We start from the raw sequence: 26,462 nt of genomic DNA on the forward strand, positions 1-26,462 counted from the left end.
AGTGCAGAGCTCTACAACTTTTCGGTGGTCAGAGTTGAGGAACAGTCTGTATTGACCAGCCAATGTTAAAACATCTCAGCTACCAGGCGAGGTGAAAAGAATACAACAGCAGCATCTCGATAACAGGAGCTAGCTAATTGAATGTATGGTCAACATAAAAAAATAATGCTGCAGTGCAGTAATAACATATCAGTACCTCAGCGACAGTATTACAATATCGTCTCATTGGCAGGAGTGCCTAGTACAGTGCAGCAAAAACGACAAACCCCCAAAACATCGTTAGTGCCCCATCAGCCACTCGTGGATGCATTCTGTCACCAGACAGTGTCACAGCAGGACCATGCAGAGAAAGGGACACATTTGTAGTTGGCACAAGATGTTCACCTCCATAATGCGGCATTTCCTCCTGCATGCGCATGCTGACAACTCTCTACCATGCGTAGTGATGCAGTCACGTCTCCTTAGAAACCAGCCGACACTCTTCCTCCCCCAGGGTATTGTGGGTAACCTGGCCAGTGGGAAGTCAGCCCTGGTGCACAGGTACCTGACCGGGACCTACGTACAGGAGGAGTCACCTGAAGGTAAGCCCCGCCCTACCCCAGAGACCCCTCCCCCTGATCTGTCTCCAGGTTCCAGGTTATCGTCATTGTACTAAAAGGGAGATATCATTTTGCAGAAAGAACAGAATACGTATGACGGCATTAACGAGAACATCAATACAATAAAACCATAGCGCAATTACCAGAACATTTAGATTGATACCAAGTGCAAGTAGAAATGTGCAAGTAAGCAAATGAGCAAAGTACAAGATTCCTTGCACTAGTCTGCCATTAAGAACTGCAACAGCACTTGGGATGAAGGAAACTTGGAGTCTCTTAGTCCTCCAGATAGTGGTTCTGAGAAGACAAGCTGAGGGCAGCAGCTGGACCATCCACTGCACTCACGGGGGGTGGATGGTCCTTTGCAGTCAGTCCAGTGGAGCATTAGCCCTCCTATGGACCTGCCGGTTGTAAATGTTCAAGAGCTGAGACCTTGCATGGCATTTTAACAATCCTTCCAAGTCAGTTCTTATTGGACATATATAGGTTTCCAAACCATGCAGTAATACGAAAGGGTAAAAACAGATTCAATAAAACCTCTGTAAAAGACAGTCCTCCTCTCAGTTGAAATGCTAACAGTTTGCTGGACTTTTTTATAGGTAGCGTCAACATGGGATTCGAATCTGTTTATCAAATAGAATACTCAAATATTTGTAGCTGTCCACTTGGTCCTCTAGATGGTTATCCACTAGGTCTGTGTTACTGTGGTTGGGTTTCCTGGTTCAGGCAGTAACATATGTGGGCGGTGCTCAACTCCTAAACACCCTATCGTCCCCAACAACCAAATGATCGCCCCTTAGGAAGTAATCAAGAGTATTGAAACAGCTTTGTATGTAGTTCAAAGTGATCTCAGGAGCTTTCGAGTCCCTTTTGACGCATTTATCAAAGGTAGAAATGAGCATAGCAACCACAGAGGAATCAGACTGTGGCTTTGAGGCTATTTCTGTCTGGTTCGTGCCAGTAAACAAGTTAGCTTTTTTTCTTCTTCTATTCTTCACCGTATGTTTGGCCCCAAAGCAAACTGTTGTAGTCATGCTGCCTGTCCTGAAGCAAAGCCTGAGGCAAATCTCAACAGTCACACAGTTTCTGTTCTCCTCTCCTCCTGAGCCATAACTGGGTCGAAAAAGCCTTGACAGGTGAAAGAACCCTGCTCCTGTGTGGTTGAAGAGCAGGTGAGAAAGGGCGGGAAAAAACCCGCCGTCGTGATCGAAATCTACAGTAGCGTTAGCGTGTCTAGTCAGCAACAGCTCAAGCCCTGAGGAAACGGCCATATTCCCCATCCATTATTGAGGCCTCCGAGGGGCTCCCTGCCAACTCACCCACATATGGGACACTCCTCAGGCTAAGCCCCACTTTTCAAAGGCCTCCGTGTTAATATTTCAGCACTTTTTTACTAGCGCTCTCACAAGGCCTGTGGAAAACTTGCCGGTTACATACATATATATATATATCTCTCCTAAGCTTCAGTCACAGTGAAGGGTAAAGATGTATCCCCCCCCCACACACACACACACGCGCACGCGCGCACACACACACACCCCTTCCGGCAAGTTTGTCAGATCAGCACTCAGGCCAGGAAGGGGTTGAGGCGAGGAGAGGAAGGTGTAAAGGGGAGAGCTGGGGGACTGGAACAGTAGTCTACTGTGTACAGTATGATTGTCTGAGTTGTAGGCCTCAGCAGCCTTCCTAGAAGGGGACCATTACTGCTGGCCCAGGGCTCAGTCCGCATACCGGTGGCTCCGCGATGGGAACAGCCCAGAACTAATGTCACCGGGGTGTTTTTCGCTTCTTTGCCTCTAGATTATAACGCGCCCTGCCAAGAACAACACAATACGGCCTTTCCTCGGGCAGAACAGCATGCCTAGCGAGGTTAAAAAACAACAAAGGCCCCCGATCTTTGATCCTTCCCAAATACTTGGCACCGCCTCCCATCTAGGAAGCAGTGTTTCCACCGACGAGAAATCTGCCCTCCCAGCCCCTTGATAGCGTTGTGTAACCGCCTAGCAATAAAACGGGGGGGGGGGGGGGGGGGGTGCTTGTTTGATAGGGCCTCGTTGTTTTGAAATCCCCCGTAGCTAAAAATACCTCACTTCTTGAATTCTCATGGTGATTGATTTGGAGTCGTGCATTCTTTCTCCCGGGGCTGGCCTGGCGGCCGTGGAGCCACAAAGCCACTAACCAGCTCTATTCTGGGCTGCAGACAGGAGGCCTGCACTGGTCTACAGACCCTCAGCTAACCAGAATCCGAGGCTCTCTTTATGAATGAGGATTACCCGCTGGGAACTTCACGTTATTCACTTATTTGTTTTTCAAAACAATTTGCTCCGAGCATGGGTTTGATCATTCAAACTAATGACACGACAGGCCAATACTGAGAGGGTAGAAAATGTTGCCTCTTTTTCTAGTGGGTCTTGTTTCCCCCAACTTATGAATGGCTGCTTTCTTACACCTCTCTTTGGGGCCCAATTTCAGGGGCCCTTGAATAGTTTGTGAGGTGTGCGTTCGTTGAGACCCCAATGTTCTGTTTTCCAAGGTACCCCTTTAACCCAAAAACCAGTGCTCATTCTGAAGCTTACAGGAACCTTACCACAGTTACACAGCTAGTGTGTGTTTCCTTTTATTTAGCTACAAAGGGTGTAGGATGACAGTACTGATGATGATGATGATGATGATGTCACAGTAACACCCACTCCTTCTTACAGCCTCTTGCACCGCTCCGCCTCTGAAGCACTTCTGCTCTTGTGTCTGTCAGACCTGGGATGAATGCTCTCTCTCTCTCTCTCTCTCTCTCTCTCTCTCTCGCTCTCGCTCTCGCTCTCGCTCTCTCTCGTTCTGTCTCGCTCTCTCTCTTTTTCTCTCTCTGTCGGTCTCTCTCTCTCTCTCTCTGTGTGTCGGTGTCTCTCATGCTCGCTCTCTCCTACTCTCTCTGGATGGGACTTTGTGCAGTGTCTCTTGTGTGTGCATGTATAACTGGCCTGCACCCTTTGATTTGCTTTTATTTCCTCTCTCTCTCTCTTATCTTGGCTGCACTTGTAACTAGCCGACGTGGATGCAGGTAACTATCCTCTCTATCCTCTCTCTTCTCTTCATGCCCCAGGGGAATGGGACTAACCACAACACAGTTACATCTTGATGAAAGCCCAGGTTCCTTGAAAATCGCTCCCGCTAGCTCAACGATAATACATTTAGCTCCGCAGCGCCACTTTGAATTGGGTGGCCCCCGAAGCGAGGCTTAACAATATGGTTCGTTTGACATGTTTTGTTTGTGTTGACTGAACACACGCGGCGAGAGCCAAACACGGGACCTGGGGCGAGTCAAGCTGTTACTGTGTTAGCCTTTAGCCTGTAGCTACATGGAGAGCTCTCTTCATTCCCTTCAGACTGGCCATCTTTCCTCTTTAGCTTTAGCCCACTCTTCACCCACATCCCTCACGGTGTTTTGCAGTCCATTACTGCTGTACCACACACACACACACACACACACACACACACACAAACACACACACACACTGCTGACTCAGCATGGAAGGCCCTGCAAAACGACACAATGCATCCGAATCAATGATGCGACCGGTCACCCTCTACACCCGACACTCTCACCATGGTGTCTGAAAACATTTTCCACATTCAAGTATGCTTTTTCCGTTTCCATGTCCGTGTATAAATACACCATAATGTTAGACCTTATTCTACAGTTTATGGTTGCTTGGCCTTGCATGGACTTCCCTTGCAGTTGAGCAGAGAGGCCCTCTCTGTCTCTCTCTCTTCCATAGGGCCGAGGCACCCAAAATACCCACCCTGGGGTTGGCCTTCTGAGGGTTCTGGGTGCCCATGCGCACGTGTGTCTTGGGTCGTTGCGGAAGTGGGTTGAAGGCACGGTGTAAAGTGTGGGCTGTGTGTGGCTGCTTCCACCCTCCCTCAGACTGATTGCTGTGGGCTCGCTTCCACGACTTCACAGCTGGAACGGGGGGAGGGGAGGGGAGGGGGGGGCGAAAGACGATGGGGGTTTTATAAATAACCGAGGGAAGCGTTCTGTGGCGCGGATCCTGGCCCCGCCTCTTCCTGCTCCCCATGACAGTGGCACCAACTGCCACCATGTCATTATGGAAAAGCCACTTTGCCCCCCCCCCCCCCCCACACACACACACACACACACACATAAACACCGTTCTGGCTCAGGAGAGCCTCTCAGACAACCAGTCTGCTGCTGGTTGTCCGTTTAACGCACACACACACTCACTCACACTCCCACACACATGCACATCCCAAAGGAAGGGTAGTGCCGTGTGAAATTCACATGCCTCTCTGATTCAGTACAGCTTGTTCTGTTCAGTCTGCTTCATAAAGCTATACATAGGCATGATCAGCTAGTATAGGAGGAACACGCAACCACGCTGCCGGCTAATACAGCTCTGCTTATTCAGACTACAGCTGCATGAGGGCAGATGGCCCTGGGGGGGGTTTAGAGGTCAAAGGGTCAAGGTCAGTGGAATAGGGCTCCTCTGACCCACGGAGATGGGAAGAAGCAGACTGACTTCTCGTCGACCATTCCCCTGCACCCTCCCTCCCTCCGCCCTCCCCCCCCGCTCTTCCCTTTTCTGCCTTGTTCGCTCTCTTTCTGGCTCTCGCTCTCCCTTCTCGCTCCCCCCTCCCCCCCTTGCACTGTGCCAAGGTCAAAGTTCACAGTTCATCTCCAGATAAAGGACATAAGGGAACAGAAGTTCCTGGTGTTTTAGCCCGACAAGCTTAGCGTTCCATTTAGATGTTAATGGTCTCCTCAGACAAGGTTCAATTCTAAAACGTGTGCCGGTCTGTTAATAGAGGTAGGGTCACGCCTTCTTCCAGACAACATGGGGTTTAGTGTTTAACGAGGAATGACCACCTGGAATGTACGAGATGCACACACACACACACATACACACACTCCCCAAACATTCGCCGTCTGTCATCTGCGCCTGGTTACCTGTCGAGCAGCATCGCTCTCATTCCACCTGTGTGTGGTCTTTATTTATTTAGCTATTTCTTTATTTATTGCACCTTGTAGACTGAATCTGAATTCATCCTGAATCTGGATGTCAAGTCACTCCACCACACCAATCATTAGTTAACCTCTGTGTGTGTGTGAGTGTGTGTCAGACACACCCTTCCCCTTCCCAATCACCATCGGCGCCCTGGGATGGCCTTGTTTCACCCCGGGCCCTGTGATTTATCTTCATGTCCGTTCAGTCACCTTGGCTGTCCTAACTCATGAAGCTCCAGATTTACTGACTGAAACATCAACAGAAGTGTAGTGTCTTTCTCGGCCGACTGGATTTTGGCCGGTCCTAGTTTCAAGTGATCAGGTGTACCGCCCCTGTCTCCCCTGTCCCCCATAACCTCTGCCCTGCCTCAGCCAGTCTGTTGTTCCTGCAGGGGGGCGCTTTAAGAAGGAGATAGTTGTGGATGGCCAGAGCCACCTGCTCCTCATCAGAGATGAAGGGGGCCCCCCGGAGGCCCAAGTGAGTACTGCACCCACACAGCACCGTTCGGTTCCTTACATGTACAGTGGGTTTCCGATGACATTGTTCAGCGGCAAATAATATTGTCAATTATTTCTATTCCCCTCCCCTCTCTCTCTCTTCCCCCAGTTTGCCCTGTGGGTGGACGCGGTCATCTTTGTGTTCAGCCTGGAGGATGAGATCAGCTTCCAGACTGTGTACCACTACTACAGCCGCATGGCCAACTACCGCAACACTGCAGAGGTTCCCCTGGTTCTGGTCGGAACACAAGGTGAGATGTTCACTCCTACACACACACGCACGCGCACACACACGCGTTACACGGTGAGAAAAGCCCACAGACAGACGGACTCAGGGGCTCTGTAGGAACACTGCATCAGAAGGGTCCGTTTGTCGTATGATGACATGCTTCCACCGCCAGCGCCCACTTCCTTGTTACTGCTGCCACCTACTGTCCATCTGTAGTAGCTGCAGCCATGTACATAGAGAGAGTTAGATATGGGAGAGGTGCTGCAGTTTGGTACCCGTATTTTGATGGACTGAAAACCCAGAAAGACCAGCTTAATCTATTTACCGTTAAAATGAGTGACATTAAACAACTTGATTCCCTACCACGATAGTTTCTCGCCGGCAAACTGCCACCGCTTTGAGTTTGGGTGTGTGTGTGTGCGTGTGAACACTAGAGGGAGCCAGAGTGTTGTCCCGACTCACCCCTGCATGTGTCGTCTGTGACTTCAGACGCCATCAGCTCGGCCAACCCCCGGGTCATCGATGACACGCGGGCGCGCAAGCTGTCCAACGACCTGAAGCGCTGCACCTACTACGAGACGTGCGCCACCTACGGCCTCAACGTGGAGCGAGTCTTCCAGGACGGTAAGGACCACAGATAGGACAGAACATCAGGATGACCCCCTCCACTAGGGGACCACAGATAGGACAGAACATTTACATTTACATTTAGTCATTTAGCAGACGCTCTTATCCAGAGCGACTTACAGGAAGTACAGGGACATTCCCCCCGAGGCAAGTAGGGTGAAGTGCCTTGCCCAAGGACACAACGTCAGTTGGCATGACCGGGAATCGAACTGGCAACCTTCAGCCACTTGACTCCACTACACTCCATAGAACAGAACATCAGGATGACCCCCTCCCCCTCCACTAGGGGACCACAGATACATCTGAGTATCAAGATGACCACTCAAACATGACTAGAATAAACCAAATACAATAAAGAGTGTAGGATCTGGTCCCCAAAGCTCAGAGCTTAGGTGGTAGGCTAGCTATAGACATCCACAGGCATTTCTAGCTTGTATAGAATGTTCCACTGACGTTAAAATAGAGTCCAGCGCTAGCCATGTCGAGTGGTGATGGTTAACGGTTAGTACTGAAGAACCCTCTTTTGAAATGCTCACGTGGCTGAATCCACGTCTTATGTGTTCCCCTCGTCACCCTGTCACTCCCAGGCAACGCTTGACTTCTTTATAAAGACACTGGGGAGCCAATAAAAACCCTCGGAAGGTGACATTCCCCCTGACGACGGCCGTTAGGCCCGGTCTTAATCATGTGTCAATTAAGTATCAAATGGACCCTCTCACCTACTTAGCCCGACGGAACAGTACTTAAGTTTTATAATACAGGGAGGGGAATGAGTCACCAGGTACCAGGTCCCAGTCCAGGGGCCACAAGTTCCCCCGGCGCCAGCCATTAGCTGGCCTGACGAGTTTCAGGCCTGACTAATCTATCCGACAGATGACGAATAGGAGCGATCGCGCGTGTCAAACGTTATGGAGGATTCTCAAACTTGGGAGAGCAAATTCATGACAATGAGTGAACCCCCCTGCTCTGCTTAATGGCAACTCGAGCCTGAGTGTACGCTGGCAGGATGTGTTGATATCAAAGTACTGCTTATCGTACACTATTCCATACCAGCGGTAGTAAATCTGAGAGTAAATAGTAAATTCTGGTTATGTTTCCCCCCCCCCAGGAGCGTATTAATCTGCTGCGAGGTTATTAATGAAGCCGGGGGTGTCAGGGGAGGGGAGTGCGTGTTTGGCAGGCGGGGGGGGGTTAAGGCCGTAATTAGAGAAATATATGGCCGTGCAATCAGTGGTTAATTACCGGGCCCTGCGCCTCTATTTCATCCAGAGAGTGGAGTGACATTCTCATATCTGACACACAGCAGCACTGGACCACAAGGGTTGATCTCGTTTCATCCATCACACCATTCTATCAAGTTTACGCCGTTGCGTTGAGGGGACGGAGTTATCACGAAAGTAAAAAGTTTTGCGTTCGAAAAAATAAATAAAAAAAGGTTTGGCTACGGCGATTGCTCGAAGTGATGAATCGTAATCACTTAGCGTGGACTCTCGCTGTGCCGGCTGTTTGGGACTGGTCCGGGAGTAGGTGCTGTCTTTGTGTTGACCACTAGAGGGCAGTGCATGAGCAGGAGTCAGCGACGGGCAGTCCAAGGCCTGCTGTCTCAGATGAATAGTCAAGTACTGGATGTTGTGTGACTTCTACTACTTGTAGAAGGGATGGCGAAATGATCATAGATCATAGATCATAGGTTTGTTGGCAGAGTTTTTGCAGAAAAGCACAGCTCCTTCTCCAGGGAAATCGGCTGGAGCACAAGGCTGTTTGCCCAGGTCCTCCCTGGACCTCCTCACACACACACACATACACACACACACACAAACACACACACACAAAGCTCTGGGGTTAGGGTGATGTCGTCAGAGAGTTTGAGTACTTAGTGTGTACTCACGTGTCCTTATTTAGAGGTGCAAATGTGTGTGGGTGTGTGTGTGTGAGAGAGCTCAGTGCAGAGGAGTGCATCAGGCACGGCCAGCTGTGGGGAGAAGCCAGGCTGGCTGCTGTTTGCTCCACTGCTGTTGGCCCAGGAGGAAGATTTACACACTAAATGCTGGGCTATTATCCTCTTAATTAATACACTGTTGGCTGAAAACTAGATGTGTGTGTGTGTGTGTGTGTGTGCGTGCGTGTCTAATGTGGTATGTGTTTGTTGGTGCAGGTCAATGTAACAGCGAGCCCCATTATTTGCGGTACATGAACGGAAGAAAAATGCGAAATTCTTTATTGTCAGTGACACTGTCTCCTTGCATTTTTCATTTCATTATCCTCAATTAATCACGCTTTTTAATTATCCACTACAGTGGAATTCATTGATGAGTGGGAAAATGATTATTTTAATGTTTTGTGTCCGAGCCGCGCCTTGACAGCAGTTTTTCTGCCTAGAGGTGCGAGTGTGTGTTTATACTCGTGTATTTACACACACGCACGCACACACGCACACAGACACACACACACACAGTCAAGTTTGCCAAAAATTAGCTCCCCCATTGCATCCAAGCAGTGCGTTCTGCCATAATTACTACTTAACATGACCTTAATTTGGAGCGGAGGACTCTAGTAATGACCACACAGGGGCTGTGGGCTCCCCTGACCACAGTGAAGGAGAACCACGGTCAGTCGCCATGCTTGTCTCAGACCAAAGAATTGGTCTGAGACGATCGCATGATTTCAGCCCCCTCACTAATTCGCACCCCTCCCCTCCTGCTGCCTCTCCTTCTCTCTATTCCACACACACACACACAGACACACACACACACACAGACACACACACACACACACACTTTGATAAAGGAACAAGTGTCTACCTTCTTTGTCTGTGTCCTTGTTCCCGTCACAGCATGAGATGGTTTAGTTCGAGCAGAAGCTGCGGAAAGTCAGTGTCCAGGCCTGGAGCCAGCACGGCCCAGCCAGACCCTCCCTCCCCCACCCCCGGTCCAGATGGCCGTGTGTGTCCGAGCGGGCCTCAGAGCCGGCCAATCACAGGTCGAGGTCCGGGGATTCAGGCTTTGTCCAGAACGCGGCCGTAGCGATGACATGCGTTGTGTGTAAGCTGGGAGCCGAGCCTGTCTTAATGAAGAAGATTAGTCATCCGACGGAAGGTTGAGTCGCTCTCTCCCAGACAAATGGCTTGTTAAAACACAAATGTAAATGAAAGTGTTCTCGACCGCGCGTTCTGTCCCCATTCTCAATTTATCGCAAGAGGAACGGCCGGGCCAGTCGATGGGAGACGAAAACTGCATTTTTATGAAACGGAAATCATTCATAAACGCATTACGTCCATTGATTTTTAGTTGTCAGTCCGTGCATATTCCAGGGTTCCACTTGATACAAGTCTGTATTGATTTCAGTCATATACAGCGAAACATAATTACTGACTGCACATCGAACACACACTCTTAAATGGGTATATTTTCACTGACAGCACTGGCCCGTTCCACGCATAAATGCTGATTTGTACTAATTTGACGTGATTCCAAACTGAGCTAGTTCAACATGCAGTAACTCGTAAATTAAATAAAACGGAGCCAGTGAGCTCCATCAGGATGCACATGGATAAAAGAGATCCCGTCGCATGACTGACCAGAACATTAGCCATTAAAAATAATTGGCCCCCGCTCCTGATTTGCATGTGATATAGAGGAAGTTGATGAGGAGGCCAAATGAGGAGGGGCCGTTTGTTTTTTGGTCAGGGTCAAGTGTGGTGCGGCGCGTAGCGTGCCTCTGGAGCCGGGCTCTGCATGGGAGGACGCTTCACGGGGGGGGGGGGGGGGGGTCAGTTAGCCGCGTGGAGCCGTCTAATGACCGAACGCTCCCGATGTCAAGGTTCGAGTGTGCGCGCGTTTGTTTAGGCCGAATTTTACACTGAGGAGGTAGAATAAGAATTGTAAATCCTTGTGGCGATGTCCACTCTGGAATACAATTGGACCCAGACTTCTTTTCTCCATCTTTTTCTCTTAACTTCTTTCTCTATTTCTGTGTGTGTGTGTTGGTGGTGGTGGTGGGGAAGGTCTTGCAGGCCCGGCCGGCCTGTCTGGATGAGCGATGGGGGGGGTGGGTTCATGGGAAGGGGTCCTGACAGCACCCTGGCCCCTCGTCCATCAGAGCGCTAATTTAATTATCCTAATTACAGTGACATGCGCGCCGCCGCCGCCGCCCCCGTGTCAGAGCGAGGGACGCCGGCCCTTCGTTAGCGCACGCTAACGAGCTGAGAAGACCGCTGTCCTAGCGCCCTGTCCCTCCGACCCACCCCCCTGTCAGAGGTGCTAGCGCTAATGTCCGCACGCACGCTCGCACACCCACAGCGAGTCGAAACGCATCTCCCGCCAAGGGAACACTGATTAAGGGTATTGTCACTGTCATATACTTTTATTGGCGTAATTAGCCGGCGTGTAGTTTGCGGCGTCGCGTTCCCAGTCGGGGGGCGCCGCGACGGGAAGTAGACCTCACCAGGCTGCTCCGCGTTCTGTCACCGGCCTCGCATCCAAACTCGAGCGAGAACACCAGGAGAACCGAATGAACGTCGCCGCGTTTCGGGGGAAAAGGACCCGAGTGCCACAGTCAGGGAGGCGGAGGGCAGTGGGTAGAGCCCAGATGCTCCCTGGGATGTCGGCGACAGAGGGGCCTGTCGTAACGTTTTGCGACGGCTGGCACCACCACACAGCTATAACCTGGCTCGCTGGCTGCCGCCGCCATCGTAAACGTTCCCGTTTAGTTTAGCAACGTCTCTCTTTTTTTTATTTTAATGCGAGGCATTCTTGTTTATCAGTCGGGATTACATGGAGCCAAGATCGTTCAAGGCCCCGGTTGCTGTGTCTTCACAGAGGCAGGATCTGGGCGGTTATTAAGATAAATTAGCCGGGGATTGTTTTGATAACAAAACTAAGGGCCTGTCTGACTAGATCAGTGTTCCTGGGGGCCCTCGGGGGCCTCCCGGCTGCTGTGTGTGTGTGTGTGTGTAGTGCAGGGCACAGACTCAAACATGTCTCCCTCCTCTTTGATCCGTGTTTGTGTGTCTGCGAGGGAGCGTGCGTGTGTTTCGTTGATTGATGTGCCTTGTGTGGGTTTTTGTTTGTTTTTGTGTGTGTGACCTTGTGGGGGGGGGGGGGGGGGTCTGTGAGAGACTGTGTGTCCATGGCAGGGGCCCCTCTCTCTGGTCACGTGGAGCCCTGGGGGGGGGGGGGGGGGGGAGCAGAGCGGGTCTTGAGGATGGTTTAATTACTGGCTTGTAAGTGAGGTACAACTGTGACCTTTTCTCCCAGCTCCCTGGCGGGCTCCACGCTCTGCGCCGCCCCGCGCCTGCTCTCACACGCTTCTCCCTCGGACTCATTAGTTCATATTTATGGGCACGCCGCGGCTAAGCGACCTGACAGCACCATAATAAACTCTCCAGGACACACTGTTTCTCTCTCTCTCTCACGTCTCTGTGTCATTCTCTCTCTCTTTGTCTCTCCCTCTTTCTGTACCTTTCTCCATCTCTCTTTCAATACCCCCTGCCTCTCGTGCTCTGTCATGGTCTCCCACTCAGCTGTTATCTAGTCGAAGTCGCCTGTCCTGAACACATAATGACTATGGATTGTGATGGTCTATACCTGCCCCTGCTTTCTACCTCACCCTCTCCATATCCCTGCCTGCCCCTCCAGTGTGTCACGTGTCTGTCCAGCTGGGTATCCCAGAAAGGGAAAAGGTTAGCTGTCTACTCCCCTCTCTTCTCCTCTCCGCTTCCCACCCCCCTCCTCCCCCCACCCCCCTCCCTTTTCAGATAGCAGAGGAACAATGGTATCATCCGATCACACGACGACGGGTTACCAAGGCGTCTTCTATTGACATTAACGTGCGGACGGTGTTACCGGACCAAGTGATTCCGCTTTGGCCGCAGCGCCAATGTCTCTCTCTATCTCCCTGCCCCTCTCCATCTCCCCCTCCCTCCCTCTCTCCCTCTCTCGTCCGGCACAGGAGCGTCGGCCTGTCGTAAATCTGATCAAACGGGAGACTTTTCCATTAGAATAAATGGCAGCCTCTCAGAGCGGGGGGAGTGAGATTGATGGGCAAAGTTAAATTGCATTAGCCGCGCAGTTTAAATATTTAACACGGCCTTATCATAACTGTTCTTAACACTTAAAGTAATATACAGCGGGGCTTGGCTGTGTATGCATGTGTGGACAGGTGTCATACATGGGGCCGGCCCCGGGCGGCCCCTACCCATGTTCCCTAGCGCCTCGAGGAGCGTCACAAAGACACGGGGTCATCGTGTTCTGGAGGCAGGAGCCAGAGCATTGGACTCTGAGATATTTGATGTGTGTACACCCCCCCAACCACCAGTGTTGTGTTGATGCCTGAATTGGACCTCGGTGCTTTTTAGCAAGGAGCAAGTTCCCCCCGCTGCCCTTGGCGCGGCCCTCTCACCTGAAGGTAAATGTTTACGACTGGCTCCTCATTAAAACCCCAGCCTTTTAACGGCCCCAATTAAAACAATGGCTTCATCTCCAACCAAATGAGACCTGGCCGTGTTTATTGGGACTGGGATAATGGAGTGTGCCTGATCAGCCTGACGCAGTTAACCCTCTCCTGGCCAGCACGGACAGCTGGCCTGCCGAGCAGCGCATGGGGGTCTCGTAGTGGTGTGTTGACTAGTTTAAGGGAGTTTTAAATAGCTTTGTTCTCTTTTTCATAAAGTTTGGGAGTTTACAGGATGTGTTGAGGTGTACAGGAGTGTGAGTGTGTACAGGAGTGTGAGTGTGTACAGGAGTGTGTGTGTGTGTGTGTACAGGAGTGTGAGTGTGTGTGTGTGTGTGTGTGTGTACAGGAGTGTGAGTGTGTACAGTAGTGTGTGTGTACATTTTACATTTATTCATTTAGCAGACGCTCTTATCCAGAGCGACTTACAGTAAGTACAGGGACATTCCCCCCGAGGCAAGTAGGGTGAAGTGCCTTGCCCAAGGACACAACGTCATTTGGCACGGCCGGGAATCGACCTGGCAACCTTCAGATTACGAGTCCGACTCCCTAACCGCTCAGCCACCTGACTTCCTACTGTACAGTACAGTAGTGTGTGTGTGTGTGTGTGTGTGTGTACAGTAGTGTGTGTGTGTACAGGATGTGTACATGTTAATGATCTCACATCCCCTCCCTACCTCCACTTCTAGAGAAATCAACATTAGAGCAGATTACCTCCTTTGCCCACCCCCCTTCCCCACTCCACTTCAGACATGTAAATCAATGATCCCCGATCGCCACGGAGACGGCAGACCATTTGAATACCCTTCTCCAATTGGTCCAGGGGGCGCAGGGCGTGGGGATCGATGGCGGGGCTGTGAGCGGCCCCATTGATTGACTCTGCCCTTTCAGACGGCTCTGAGAGCAGCAGCCCTGGAGGCCTCTGCCCGCTCACCAGACCAACACTCTCTGTTATACACTCACAAATCATGACCACAATCATAAATAACAGTCTGAGCTGTTTGCTGGTAACCAGTGTGCTGGGGGGAGGGAAGGGGGGGGGGGTTGTAGTCAAACAGATTAACAGCAGAATGACTAGCAGATCTAGTTCTTATTATGGGCTGAGTGGTTGAGTATTTACTGCCCAGGAAGGATGCTTAATGTTGGCATCTGTCTGGCACCAGGTTCTCTATATCTCTCTCCCCCGCTCTATCTCTCTCTCCCCCTCTATCTCTCTCTCCCCCTCTATCTCTCTCCTCCCCTCTATCTCTCTCTCTCCCCCCTGTATCTCTCTCTCCCCCCCTCTATCTCTCTCTCCCCCCCCTCTGTGTCTCACTCATCATCTTGATACAGGGAGCTGGACTCTCTCTTCTTTGCCATTTGAACCTTTAGTTATTATAAGCATGACCCCTTTCTCTCTGTCTCTCTCTCATTCCTCCTACCTCTCACCCTCTCTCTCTCTCTCTCTCTCTCTCTCTCTCTCTCTCTCTCTCTCTCTCTCTCTCTCTCTCTCTCTCTCTCCTACCTCTCTCACCCTCACTCTCTCTCTTTCTCTGTTTCAGTGGCTCAGAAGGTTGTGGCGAGCAGGAAGAAGCAGCAGTTGTCTATTGGTCCCTGCAAGTCCCTCCCCAACTCCCCCAGCCACTCCTCAGTGTGCTCCACACAGGTGTCTGCCGTGCACATCAGCCAGGTGGGTCACACACACACAGATAGGGACACACTACGTAGAAACGCCTCAACGTAAAACAAGATATACTGTACAAACTGTATGAATAAGTTCTCACACAAATGCATTCACATAAATACACTCACACACACACACACATAAATACACTCTCGCACACATGGATTAGTGTCAGTGTTGTGCCACCAGACACCCACTCAGCATCAGTTTCCATACACGGAGCATTTACCAGGTCCACTTCGATCCACAACACTCAGCCCCCCGATCATTGATTCCTCATTAAAAGCTCATCGGTCAGCTTGTCTCTAAAACTGAGCTTGTCCCTCGAGGGCCATGTTTGTTTTCGGCCCCTCAGCCCCAAATCACCCCCACTCACTGCATCATCCTGTCTGGATGCCGCTGAGGTGATGGTGGTGTGGTCGGCCGTCAGGGAATCATCTTGATACAGGGAGCTGGACTCTCTCTTCTTTGCCATTTGAACCTTTAGTTATTATAAGCATGACCCCTTTCTCTCTGTCTCTCTCTTACTCTCCCTCTCTCTCTCATTTTCCCTCTTTCTTTCTACTCCCTCTCTCTCTTTCTCTCTCTTTCTCTCTCTTACTCTCTCTCTCTTACTCTCTCTCTCCCTCTCTTTTTCCCTTTTTCTTTCTTCTCCGTCCCTCTCTCTCCCTCTCTCTCTCCCTCTCTCTCTCTCTCCCCCTCTCTCTCTCCCTCTCCCTCTGTCTCTCCCTCTGTCTCTCTCTCCTTCTCTGCTCCGTGCCTCTCTGTCTCCCCCTGCAGACCAGTAACGGGGGAGGCAGCCTGAGTGACTACTCGTCGTCGGTGCCCTCCACCCCCAGCACCAGCCAGAAGGAGCTGCGCATCGACGTGCCCCAGGCCACCAACACCCCCACGCCCGTCCGCAAGCAGTCCAAGCGCCGCTCCAACCTGTTCACCGTGAGCCCCCCCCCCCCCCCCCCCTCACACACATACACACACAGGCCTCGCCCCGTACCCTCACCCAGCCCCCTCAACGGAATTCTTACCGTCTCTCCCCCCCCCACCCCGTTCACCACACACCAAACAGTGACAGCTATTTAAATGAAAGGCGACACGCCTCAGGAGGACCATGGTAACCGGCTCTCGGGAACTGTTTTAGAAGTTTCCCCGTTTCACCTCACGAGTGCAGATCTGACACACCGTCACCAACTTCGCGGCTCTCGTATCCCTCGCTTCTACTTTTACTATCGGTTCCATACAGCAAAGCACCCTGATGTCCATATTTATCTTGTCCCCCCCCCTCCCCATCCTTCCTTGTCCCCCCACAGTCCCGGAAGGCCAGCGAGCCCGACAAGGACAAGAAAGGTCTGGAGGGCCGAGCAGACAGCATTGGAAGCGGGCGCGCTATCCCAATTAAGCAGGTAGGCTCGGGTCCCCGGCCCCGGACACTCTGTGGCGACGGGACGTCATTAGGGGTGGGGGCGACCGAGGGGGAGGGGGGGGGGTGGGGGGGAGGGGGGATGATCAAGCATGAGGCTCAGAACACGCTCAGGTTCCCCCTTGCGTTTGATGCCTCCGCCTTGATTAACAGCGAAAGCACACACTTGACATCAATTAGACTCCGGGTTCTCCCGGGTATTGAAATGAGATCATTAGGATAAGGAGTGGGAAGGGATTTCGTTCTCGCTCGCTCTCTATCCCTCTTTATCCACCCCCCACCCCTCCATCTCCCCCTGCCGCCTCTCTCTCCGAGAGAGAGAGAGAGAGAGAGAGAGAGAGAGAGAGAGAGAGAGAGGTGGCGGCGGCGGCAGGGGGGAGATGGAGGGGTGGCTGAAGACCCTAATGAAGTGTAGCCTGCCGGCTGGCATATGGACCTCGCTCTCCTTTCTCTCACTCTTTCTCTTTTTTTTCTCTTCTTCTTTCTTTTTCTTTCAAAGCCTTCGTTTTATTCCCCTTCCTGTATGCAGCTGGGGCGCTTTGATTGGGGCATTGGCAGGGAAGGGGGGAGGGGGGGGGCACTGAAAGTATGGAAACAACGCAGAGCCCCCACCCCACCATCCCTCCTCCCACTGTGATCGGGGACCGAAATGTTTGAGTTGGCCTCAATTTGCCGCAAACAAGTCTTTAACGAACGAACAAGGGAGGGTGGGTGGGTGGGGGGGGTGGGGGCGGAGGAGGAGGAGGGGGGGAGGAGAAGCTGAGGAGAGGCATCTCCTGCGCCGCCGCCACTCGAGCGTGAGCAAAATCAGGCAATTAGCGGGCGCTAATCGCGCCCTCTCATGTCGTCGCGGCGTCCTCGTTTGTAATCTCCTAATGAACAAATTGCATCTCTGATTAGGGCCGCCTTTCACAAGGAGCTCGCTAGGCGGCTAGTTAGCGTGCCGCCGGAGCTGGCGGGGAGCGGATCCCAGCCCCGTCTCCTAGCCCCGTCTCTTAGCCCCGGAGAGGGGGCCACTCAGCCCGACTACCAAACAGGGGCCCCTGCTGTCTTCTCAGCTGCGGCAGGAGGCCCCTGCAGAGCTCTCACAGCAGACAGCCCCGTAATTGTCGCAGGTCTTCATGTTTACTTTTGAAGCGTTTTCATCCCCTTTAACAAAAAAAAAATTATGCCTCCCCTTGCTGGAATCAAACAGGACTTTGGATGTATTCACCTTCATCTCCTCCGGTCCTCCTGATAAGACTCCTTAGTGCTGCTAGCCTTGCCTGGCTAGTGCCTCTGTTCAGTTCAAAGCAACGTCAGCTTTCGGAAACGTGTTGTCCCCTGTGTTGGCAGCATCCTCCGACCGCCACGTTGGAGTTGTGAACGGCCTCGGTACACGATGACAGAGAGAGACAGAGAGAGACAGAGAGAGACAGAGAGAGACAGAGAGAGACAGAGAGATGATCTGTGTGAATGATGTCGTAAATTAAATGTGTGGTGAACTTTGTTTGTCTAACATGATGTTGTCTGGATGATGACTGAGGTGAATTAGCAATGCCGGAGCGCAGATTGCTAACATATCCTGTGTGTGTAGCAGTGGCAGATTGGAAGCCTTGTGAGGACTCCAGTTAGACATAGACGCATTGTCCTCATAGACAGAGCGTCCAGAGGGAGTCAACCAGAGTGTTCTCTCCCGTTTGCCAAGCATTCTCCATCATCCCTCATTCAAATCGACACTTGAACTTGGCTGGACTATCATCCGCAAAGGGTTGAAACTGCACCTCCAGTTCAGCCTCTCTCCGACACATCGCCAGGTTAGCCTGCTGTCTACCAGGGCGTCACCGTAACGACGACGCCAGACCATAATAAAGTGGAACAGGCAAGCGCTCCCACCCAGAGGGCCAGAGCTTCCCTTTTTGGAGCTGGATGCTAATTGATTTGATCATTCCCTGTGGTCTTTCCTTTTCGCAAACCAGAGCGCGTCTCTCTCCATCTCCCCCTGCGCGTCTCTCTCCATCTCTCCCCCTGCGCGTCTCTCTCCATCTCTCCCCCTGCCTTTCAGTGTTGGCAGCAGGCTCGCCGGCCGGCAGACCTGCTCCCTAATTAGACACTCCGTGTGTGTGTGTGTGCGTGTGCGTGCATGTGGGGTGAGAGCGAGAGCGTGTTCGAGATGTAGATGTAGATACCTGTATCCCATTAGCACTCAGCTTACACTGTTTGTGTCTGCGTGTGTTTGTGCGGGAGGGATGATGACCACTAGCTACCTGCATTCCATTATCACTTTTTGTTTACACTCTCATTATAACGATGGCGTGCCTTTAACTGACCCCTGACCCTCTCGAGCACGACAGCTCGCCTTTGTCGCCAGCGTGGACCACCACCCGGCCGAACACATCCCCGAATACTCCCCAGCGCCACACGCTTCTGTTCTCCTGGGGAGGCTAGGTGGGGAGGCTAGGTGAGGAGGCTAGGTGGGGAGGCTAGGTGAGGAGGCTAGGTGGGGAGGCTAGGTGGGGAGGCTAGGTGGGGAGGCTAGGTGGGGAGGCTAGGTGGGGAGGCTAGGTGGGGAGGCTAGGTGGGGAGGCTAGGTGGGGAGGCTAGGTGGGGAGGCTAGGTGGGGAGGCTAGGTGGGGAGGCTAGGTGAGGAGGCTAGGTGGGGAGGCTAGGTGGCTTGTTCCCTGATACACTGCCCCCCCCCCCCCCACACACACACACCTCTTCCCCCCCCCTCCCCCACAGATTATGTCTTCCCTGGTTCCTCTGCAGTGCTGGAGAGGAACGGGCGCCCGCTAATCACTTTGGCAGATGTCAGAGTCAGTTAGCGTTAGCCTCGCGCCTCGTTCCTTGAAGGTATGGTTGTAATTGTCGGCCAATTAATCACGCCGCGACGATGATGTTTCTTGAGTCGTCGGTGGGACGCGCGGCAGCAGAGGTCGGTCGGGATGAACGCGCGAGGCAAGGGCCTCGTTCGACGGGCTTCTTTCGAAGCCGGCTTTCACATTTCCTTCCTAGCATCGTTTTTGTTCACGTCGGGCCATAATCTCATTGCTGGGTGGTTACTGCTACACTCCCCCTCTCAAGGTGATGGTGGTCCACTGCCCTCGGTCTCCATGCAGGCTTAGTGAGGAGAAGAGCCTTCATTAGGGCCAGGAGCTCATTAAAGCAGCAGGCAGGCAGCCCGGCCACGCACACTGGGTCTGCAGACAGGACTGACTGCCTATAATGAGGATGGGGCGTACTCCCACTCTGCAGCAATTAGGCAGCCCCAAAGCCCAGAGGTCCAGTTTCCCCCAACTCCCTCGGCCCCACACACACACTCAGTCACTGTGTTGTGTGTGTGTGTGTGTGTGTGTGGGCGGAATGAAGTCGGTCATGTCGCCTGCTGACTCGCGCCGGGGGCCCGTGTTCTCTACATACACGGCCCCCTGGTGGAACCCGGTTCCTCTGGAGTCCGGGGGGGGGGGGGGGGGGGCTGTATTTGACTGGGCTCTTTGTTTTACGAACAGGTTCAGTGGGAGGGCAGTGGCCGCGGTTGTTTGTCAGGATGCAGCAAAACTTTTCTCCTTTTTTTAAGGTGCCTGATTGGTCGCTGGTGGAGTTTTTTCCCCGAAAGGGTGGTGGGGGGGGGGGGAGCGGATGCGTGGGCCCCATCGCCAGCTTTGTTTACAGACCCTGTTTACGGCTCGGGCTCCTTCGACATCTGCTCCGCGCTGCTAATTAGCCGGTAATTACCGGAGGAGAGAGAGGCTCGCGCATGTCTCTGCCCAGCGCCTGACGGAGGCACTTTGAAAAGCAACATTCGAACAAATTAATTTGCTCCGCCGTGCTGGCCAGCGGGGCACGGAGGATGTGGGGTGGTGAGGGAGAGGTGAGGAGGACTTTTCGGAGAGCGGAGAGTGAGTTCCCCCCCCCCCCCCCAAGAAGGAGTAGCCGATTGATGCTGATCTGAGAGCAGTCTTGTCATTAGAGAAATCCCCTCCACCTTTCATCTCCGCTCCAACAGGAAGGAGAGAGAACCCCCCTGTCCCCACCTGAATCTGTCACCCCTCTTGGTTTTCAGACTGCATCAGCGTAGACTGGGTTTTGGGGCGACTGGGTCAGCTGACACCCAGACACTGGGATCATTGTAGAGCTCCAATCAAGTGTGTGGACAACATTTCGATTCCTACTCACTCTCTAACACGCTAATAATCCATGGACCAGAGGGTTTAAGTGTTTTAAAAGTTTCAACACACTTTCCCTGTATTATTTGTCATACGTTTTCCGGGACGGTCGGTCGGTCGGTCGTCGACTCACTCCCCTCCCAACTGTCACTTCGGGCCTCGAGTCCGGGTTTCAAACGCATCGAGACACATGCACGTCCCATTGTCGAGGGGCCTGATTAGTATCATGGTTGTAATTGGCTGTTGTGGAGGGGGGAAACAAGCACGGGGCAGGCTGGTTTTGACAGTCACTTCCCCCCCCGAACCCCCCCCCCCCAAGCGGAATGCTTTGTAAGGAGTTAAATTGGATGGTTAATTCGGGTGTTATTTACCCTGTAATTCATTAGTTTCGCCCTGCCATTGGCAGCGGGCAGGCTGTAATTTCACGCTTCGCAATAAAAGATGTCTCATAATCTGCTTCATTTAGCAGCCAAAGAATTTAATGAAATTAACTGCGGTCCTAATTAAGACGGTGAATATTAAAGACCTGCTATCAAGTCTTTAACGAGTGTGACACGATCCGCCTTCCGCCGGATTGGAAAAATATCATTTCCCTGGGAAAGGTTGTCACCGCTTGGAGCCATTTTGGCCTATGATGACATTTTTGTCATGCACGCTAACCCCTGGAAATGAGATTTTTTGGGGGTGGATGTGGCGGTGGCGTCGTCTTGGTTTGAGGAATAATTAAAGCGGGGAACGCAGGCGTCAATCAAAGCGCATATCTTCCCTGATTTGAGCTCATTAGAGCCTGCAGTGGTCTCCATGGAGCGGTGGAGTTTTTGTTTGATACTGTGTTGCTGCGAGCGCGCTCAAAGTGCCCCCATGGTGGGCTCTGTTGTTTCATGGTGTGTGTGTGCGCGTGTGTGCTTGAGACCAGATCCACTGTGCTAGATCAGGAATTGAATCCCATCTCCTATTTGAGCCACTATCTTCTATCGGTCCTCGTAGACACAGGGTTAGTTCTCTGCAGAGACGGGAAGAGAAGATAGACAAAAGCAATCAGCGGCCAACCTTAGGAGCGTCTGCTAAACGAGGGAATAAAGGGAGAGAATGTATTCCTCTCCGCATCCTTTCTTTCTCCGCTCTCTCATTGTCAAAAATGTGCGAGGGGTGAGCTTTTTTTCCATTTTTTATCTTCTAATGAATTGAGACTGCTGAAGTAAGGTTTGGATAATTGAGTTTCTAATTAATTACCCAGAACTCTTATCAGATAAATCAAGTAGCAGTTTTTTTTCTCCCCTCTCCCCTCTCCCCTCTCCGTGTGGTGTTTTATTTGATCTGGTGCCCCCCCGCTCCCCTGGGCCTGCCCTTCTCTGTCCTTGCCTCATCAACGCCGACCTTGTCATTGATACCATGACTGATGCCTGTGTGGCTGGGTGTTCGTTCAAGAGAGCGAGCGAGCGTGTGTGTGTGTGTTTTCACTCGTGGGTGCGGTAGCGGGAGCTCGAATGCGACTGTGTGTTTGTGTTGTTTTGTTCATGCGGAGGGCAGGGATCGCCGCGCCATGCTGTCTCTCCGCGAGCAGTCGGGCCATGAGCTCTGATCGGGGCTTTAGATATGTCACTTGTCGAGGTCTCTTAAAACACACACAGATGTCAGTGTCCAGGGATGACAAATGACCGGTAGGTGTGGTAGGAATGACTCCTCAAGCCAGATCAGATGGCCCCCACGATACAAAGCGGTGCAGCTTTTACCAAGGTGTCACTCTCGCTGGCGTCCGGACCCCCCCCCCCCCCTCCCACTCCTGATGCGCTCTTTGTCAGCCCCCCAGACCCCAGAAGCCTGTGTGGGGATGACACCCGTAATTTAGCCCCCTGCTCTCCTGAGATGCCAAAGAACAATAGGCCCGAGGCCCCTGAGAGCTCTGGGCTGTGTGGAGGTTTTGTCCTCCGGCTCTCAGGAGATAGGGCCTCCCTCCGTATCTCCTAAATGGGCCGCTGTCATTCCCCTCAAGGGAGCCAGGGAGAGTCCATTGTCTGGGGAGAAAAGGGGGGAACCCGGGTGGGATCGAGTGATTAGAGTGTAGATTAGTCTGTTTCAATAGACGGACAGTTTAAAGTTAACGAACCTGGGAGAAGTTTGCTTATCAGGCCTTTCCCTCACAGCCTCGACGACAGCTTGCGGGATGTTTCTTTCAAACGAAAACAAACTCACCGCACCGGTGAGATTGCCGTGACGGATATCGTTTCGGAGAAGCGAGTTTGCGTCGAACTGGGGGCCCAGTTCTCTGTAACATGGCCCCCTTGATTTGGCGTGGAGCGACGATTTTTAAAAAGCTAAAGCTGTCCAAGAATGGCCCGGTATGGTTTTTGAAAAGCTTCCCCCTAACAAATGATTCCATGTAGTCGCCCCGGAGCGAGTGACCTTTTCCCCAGCGCCACTGTAGCTCCCCGTCACTTCACCAGAGGGAGGAAGTGGCATCTTGCGAAGAAGGAAGAGAGAGCCCCGGACGCGGCCTGTATTTATTTCCTCCATTTATTTCCGACCGTGAAGACCTTGTGAGCTGTCACGCCCCCCCCCCCGTGCCCCGGGAGGTAAAATAAGAGGGGACGGTATGCGTCATGGGCTCCGGGAGTTGAATAATGAAAGATATTACCCATCAGGAAGCCCGACGTGGCGTTCAATTAGCCTCGCCTCGCGAACCGATCGCTTGTCATCCCCGCCCGTGGACGGGCGGAATGAACACGCGGACCTCTTCACCCAAAACTGGTCGGTCCTCGAAGAAATATTGGCGGCCCACCAGTTCCCCTTTCAGCCCGGCGGTGGAGGGACTTTTAGTGTCTCGACATGAGCCACTGGCCTCGTTTGAGCACTTCGTCATTCCGGCTCTCACACACACACACCTGTCTCTCTACCTCTCTGTCTATAGCCCGCTGCCTCTCTTTCTGGAGCGCTCCGCTGCTTCTCTCCTTTACACCCACGTCTCATTTCTATTTCCCGCTCCCTGCTCTCACACACACCTGCTCTCATACGTTTTCTTCACATTTTCCATGGGCGCCCAGCCTCCGCGATGGCGCCTCGCAGAACCCCAAAGCTCGTCAAGTTGCTTTGAGCGCGTGGCAAGAGCGCCCTGTTGTTGTTCCACCCGGCGTCACCACCTCCTCGTGCCAGGGCGCAAACACGCACACACATGCCCGCCCGCCCACACACACACACGCAACCCCGAGCCCCCAGCACTAAGACCAACACTTTACCCCAGTCTCTTGGGCTTTGTGTCATAGAGGCCGTTTCTCTTATCACTTGAATGGAGATTGTCCTTTCTCTGGGTGCACGTTGCATTTGAAACTAATTCACCTCTACAATGTGGAAACGCTGCCACTGTTCTACTTGGCGAATGCAAGGACCACCTGCCAGTACACACTGAGTTCATCACATCCACGTCATTTTCTAGAGAGTTCAAATGGGATCTTTGGACCTCTGTTCAGGAAGTAGTCCTTCTCCTGTGGTACTGAGGTAGCGGTGGCATGTATCACCAGGGTCTGTCTTCCCTGCCGTGGTGTCACGGCTAATGACACCATAAGCGACGTTCGTCCCCCCGGTGAGATCCCGGCGGAGCCCCCCCTCCTCTGTCTGCGGGGAGCGCCGGAACGCTTCGCTGATGAAATGTGAGCGGGGGGCGGCAGCGGAGAAGGCGGCTCCTGCTCTCGTCCGTCTAGATGGGTCCTGTCGGCGTCCGTCAGCCCCTCTTTACCTCACCCCCCCTCCCCCCTCCCCCCCCCCTCAGCCGCCCCCCTCCCCCTGTCGCGTCCTACACAGCGACCCTCCCCTAGCCCTCCTCTATTAATATCTCCTTGCCCGCAGAGTTCATGTTGAACAGGTCCAGTGAAGTGACACGCGCGATAGCTCTCCTGTAATTGCTAATCAGTGGACAGTTTTACCCCCCCCCGCTCCTCTCTAGCTCTCTCCTCCCCCCATTTCTCCCTACCATGCCCCTCTCTCTCTCTTGTCTTTTTTTCTTTTTCTCTTGCCTAATGAATTTGGCTGAATGGCAGAGTGGGCGTCCTAAACGGGCAGTCAGCTGCAGCTGATGTGCGTGGGAGAGCAAGCGAGAGAGGGAGAGAGACGTTGAGGGGCCCTCTCTCTCTCTCTCTTCAGGAGGAAAACTCACTTTTGTCGCCGACGCTCATTTTTCTCTCCAAACGAGTTTTGGTTGTTTTTCCTTTCAGCTTGGCTGTCCAAATTGGGTGTTTCCTTTCTGTGACTGGAGTCATTAGTAGCACTCTGTCACATCATCCCCCCCCCCCCCCCCCCCTACAGTTCGCCTTCATATCTATAGATTTAAAATATAACGAAATACGGTCCCCTCAATGACGCTAAGTTACGATAATGATAAATCATGAACTATGAGTATTTTTTTTATTGTTTCGTTTGAACTGTCGCTGGTTCAGAAGCGGTCGTGGTGCGGGATTGTGACGGCCTGTGCTCCTCCTGTGTTCTCCACAGGGCATGCTGTTGAAGAGGAGTGGCAAATCCCTCAACAAGGAGTGGAAGAAAAAGTACGTCACGCTGTGTGACAACGGACTGCTCACCTACCACCCCAGCCTGCACGTAAGTACTTCCTGGAACAGCACACACGCACACGCGTACCCCAACTGTTTGGCCCTGCTAGCACAACGTAGCTAATTCCAGTTACATTTACATTTACATTTAGTCATTTAGCAGACGCTCTTATCCAGAGCGACTTACAGTAAGTACAGGGACATTCCCCCGAGGCAAGTAGGGTGAAGTGCCTTGCCCAAGGACACAACGTCAGTTGGCATGACCGGGAATCGAACTGGCAACCTTCGGATTACTAGTCCGATTCCCTCACCGCTCAGCCACCTGACTCAGTTGTAAATCACCGTCTACCGAGCTGTCCTTGTAACCTCCGTACCCCCTCAAACCTCCTCACACACACTCACACACCATTGCATACCACCACAACCTAACACACCTTCACACCCCCCCCCCCCCCCACACACACACACCCTCACACACACACTCACACAACATACCCCCACAACCTAACACACCTTCACACACACCCCCCCCCCACACACACACACACACGCAACCCCGAGCCCCCAGCACTAAGACCAACACTTTACCCCAGTCTCTTGGGCTTTGTGTCATAGAGGCCGTTTCTCTTATCACTTGAATGGAGATTGTCCTTTCTCTGGGTGCACGTTGCATTTGAAACTAATTCACCTCTACAATGTGGAAACGCTGCCACTGTTCTACTTGGCGAATGCAAGGACCACCTGCCAGTACACACTGAGTTCATCACATCCACGTCATTTTCTAGAGAGTTCAAATGGGATCTTTGGACCTCTGTTCAGGAAGTAGTCCTTCTCCTGTGGTACTGAGGTAGCGGTGGCATGTATCACCAGGGTCTGTCTTCCCTGCCGTGGTGTCACGGCTAATGACACCATAAGCGACGTTCGTCCCCCCGGTGAGATCCCGGCGGAGCCCCCCCTCCTCTGTCTACCCCCACAACCTAACACACCTTCACACCCCCCCCCCCCCCCCACACACACACCCCCTCACACACACCCCCTCACACACACGTCCTCACGCTTGCTCGGCAGGGGCCAGTAGGGTCAGTGTGCCCCGGCAGCACTAGCTGTGTCTGTCGCTCCACACTCCCTCACTCCACCTCTAATTGTCTTGTTGTTGCGTGTCTTGTCCCGGCTCTGCTCCCTCATCCGTCAGCCACTGTGTTGGCCCATTAGTGGAAATATTAAGCAGGGGAAATTGTGTGTGAGTGTGTCATCGGCAACCCTGTTCCGCATCCTC

The 26,462-nt window shown here is 52.6% G+C and overlaps 1 protein-coding gene across 1 annotated transcript in view; it reads left to right on the plus strand.

Annotated features, from left to right (window-relative positions):
• LOC134007816 (arf-GAP with GTPase, ANK repeat and PH domain-containing protein 1-like) overlaps positions 1–26,462 on the plus strand; it is a 74,577-nt gene that overhangs the window by 17,044 nt on the left and 31,071 nt on the right. The window contains 9 exon segments of the mRNA XM_062447512.1: positions 494–581; positions 3,640–3,654; positions 6,012–6,097; positions 6,227–6,368; positions 6,836–6,970; positions 14,965–15,092; positions 15,867–16,022; positions 16,394–16,486; positions 25,131–25,235. Of these exon segments, the coding sequence (XP_062303496.1) occupies positions 494–581; positions 3,640–3,654; positions 6,012–6,097; positions 6,227–6,368; positions 6,836–6,970; positions 14,965–15,092; positions 15,867–16,022; positions 16,394–16,486; positions 25,131–25,235 (948 nt within the window).

Source organism: Osmerus eperlanus, chromosome 21, assembly GCF_963692335.1.
Source record: "Osmerus eperlanus chromosome 21, fOsmEpe2.1, whole genome shotgun sequence".
Classification (NCBI taxonomy): Eukaryota; Metazoa; Chordata; class Actinopteri; order Osmeriformes; family Osmeridae; genus Osmerus; species Osmerus eperlanus.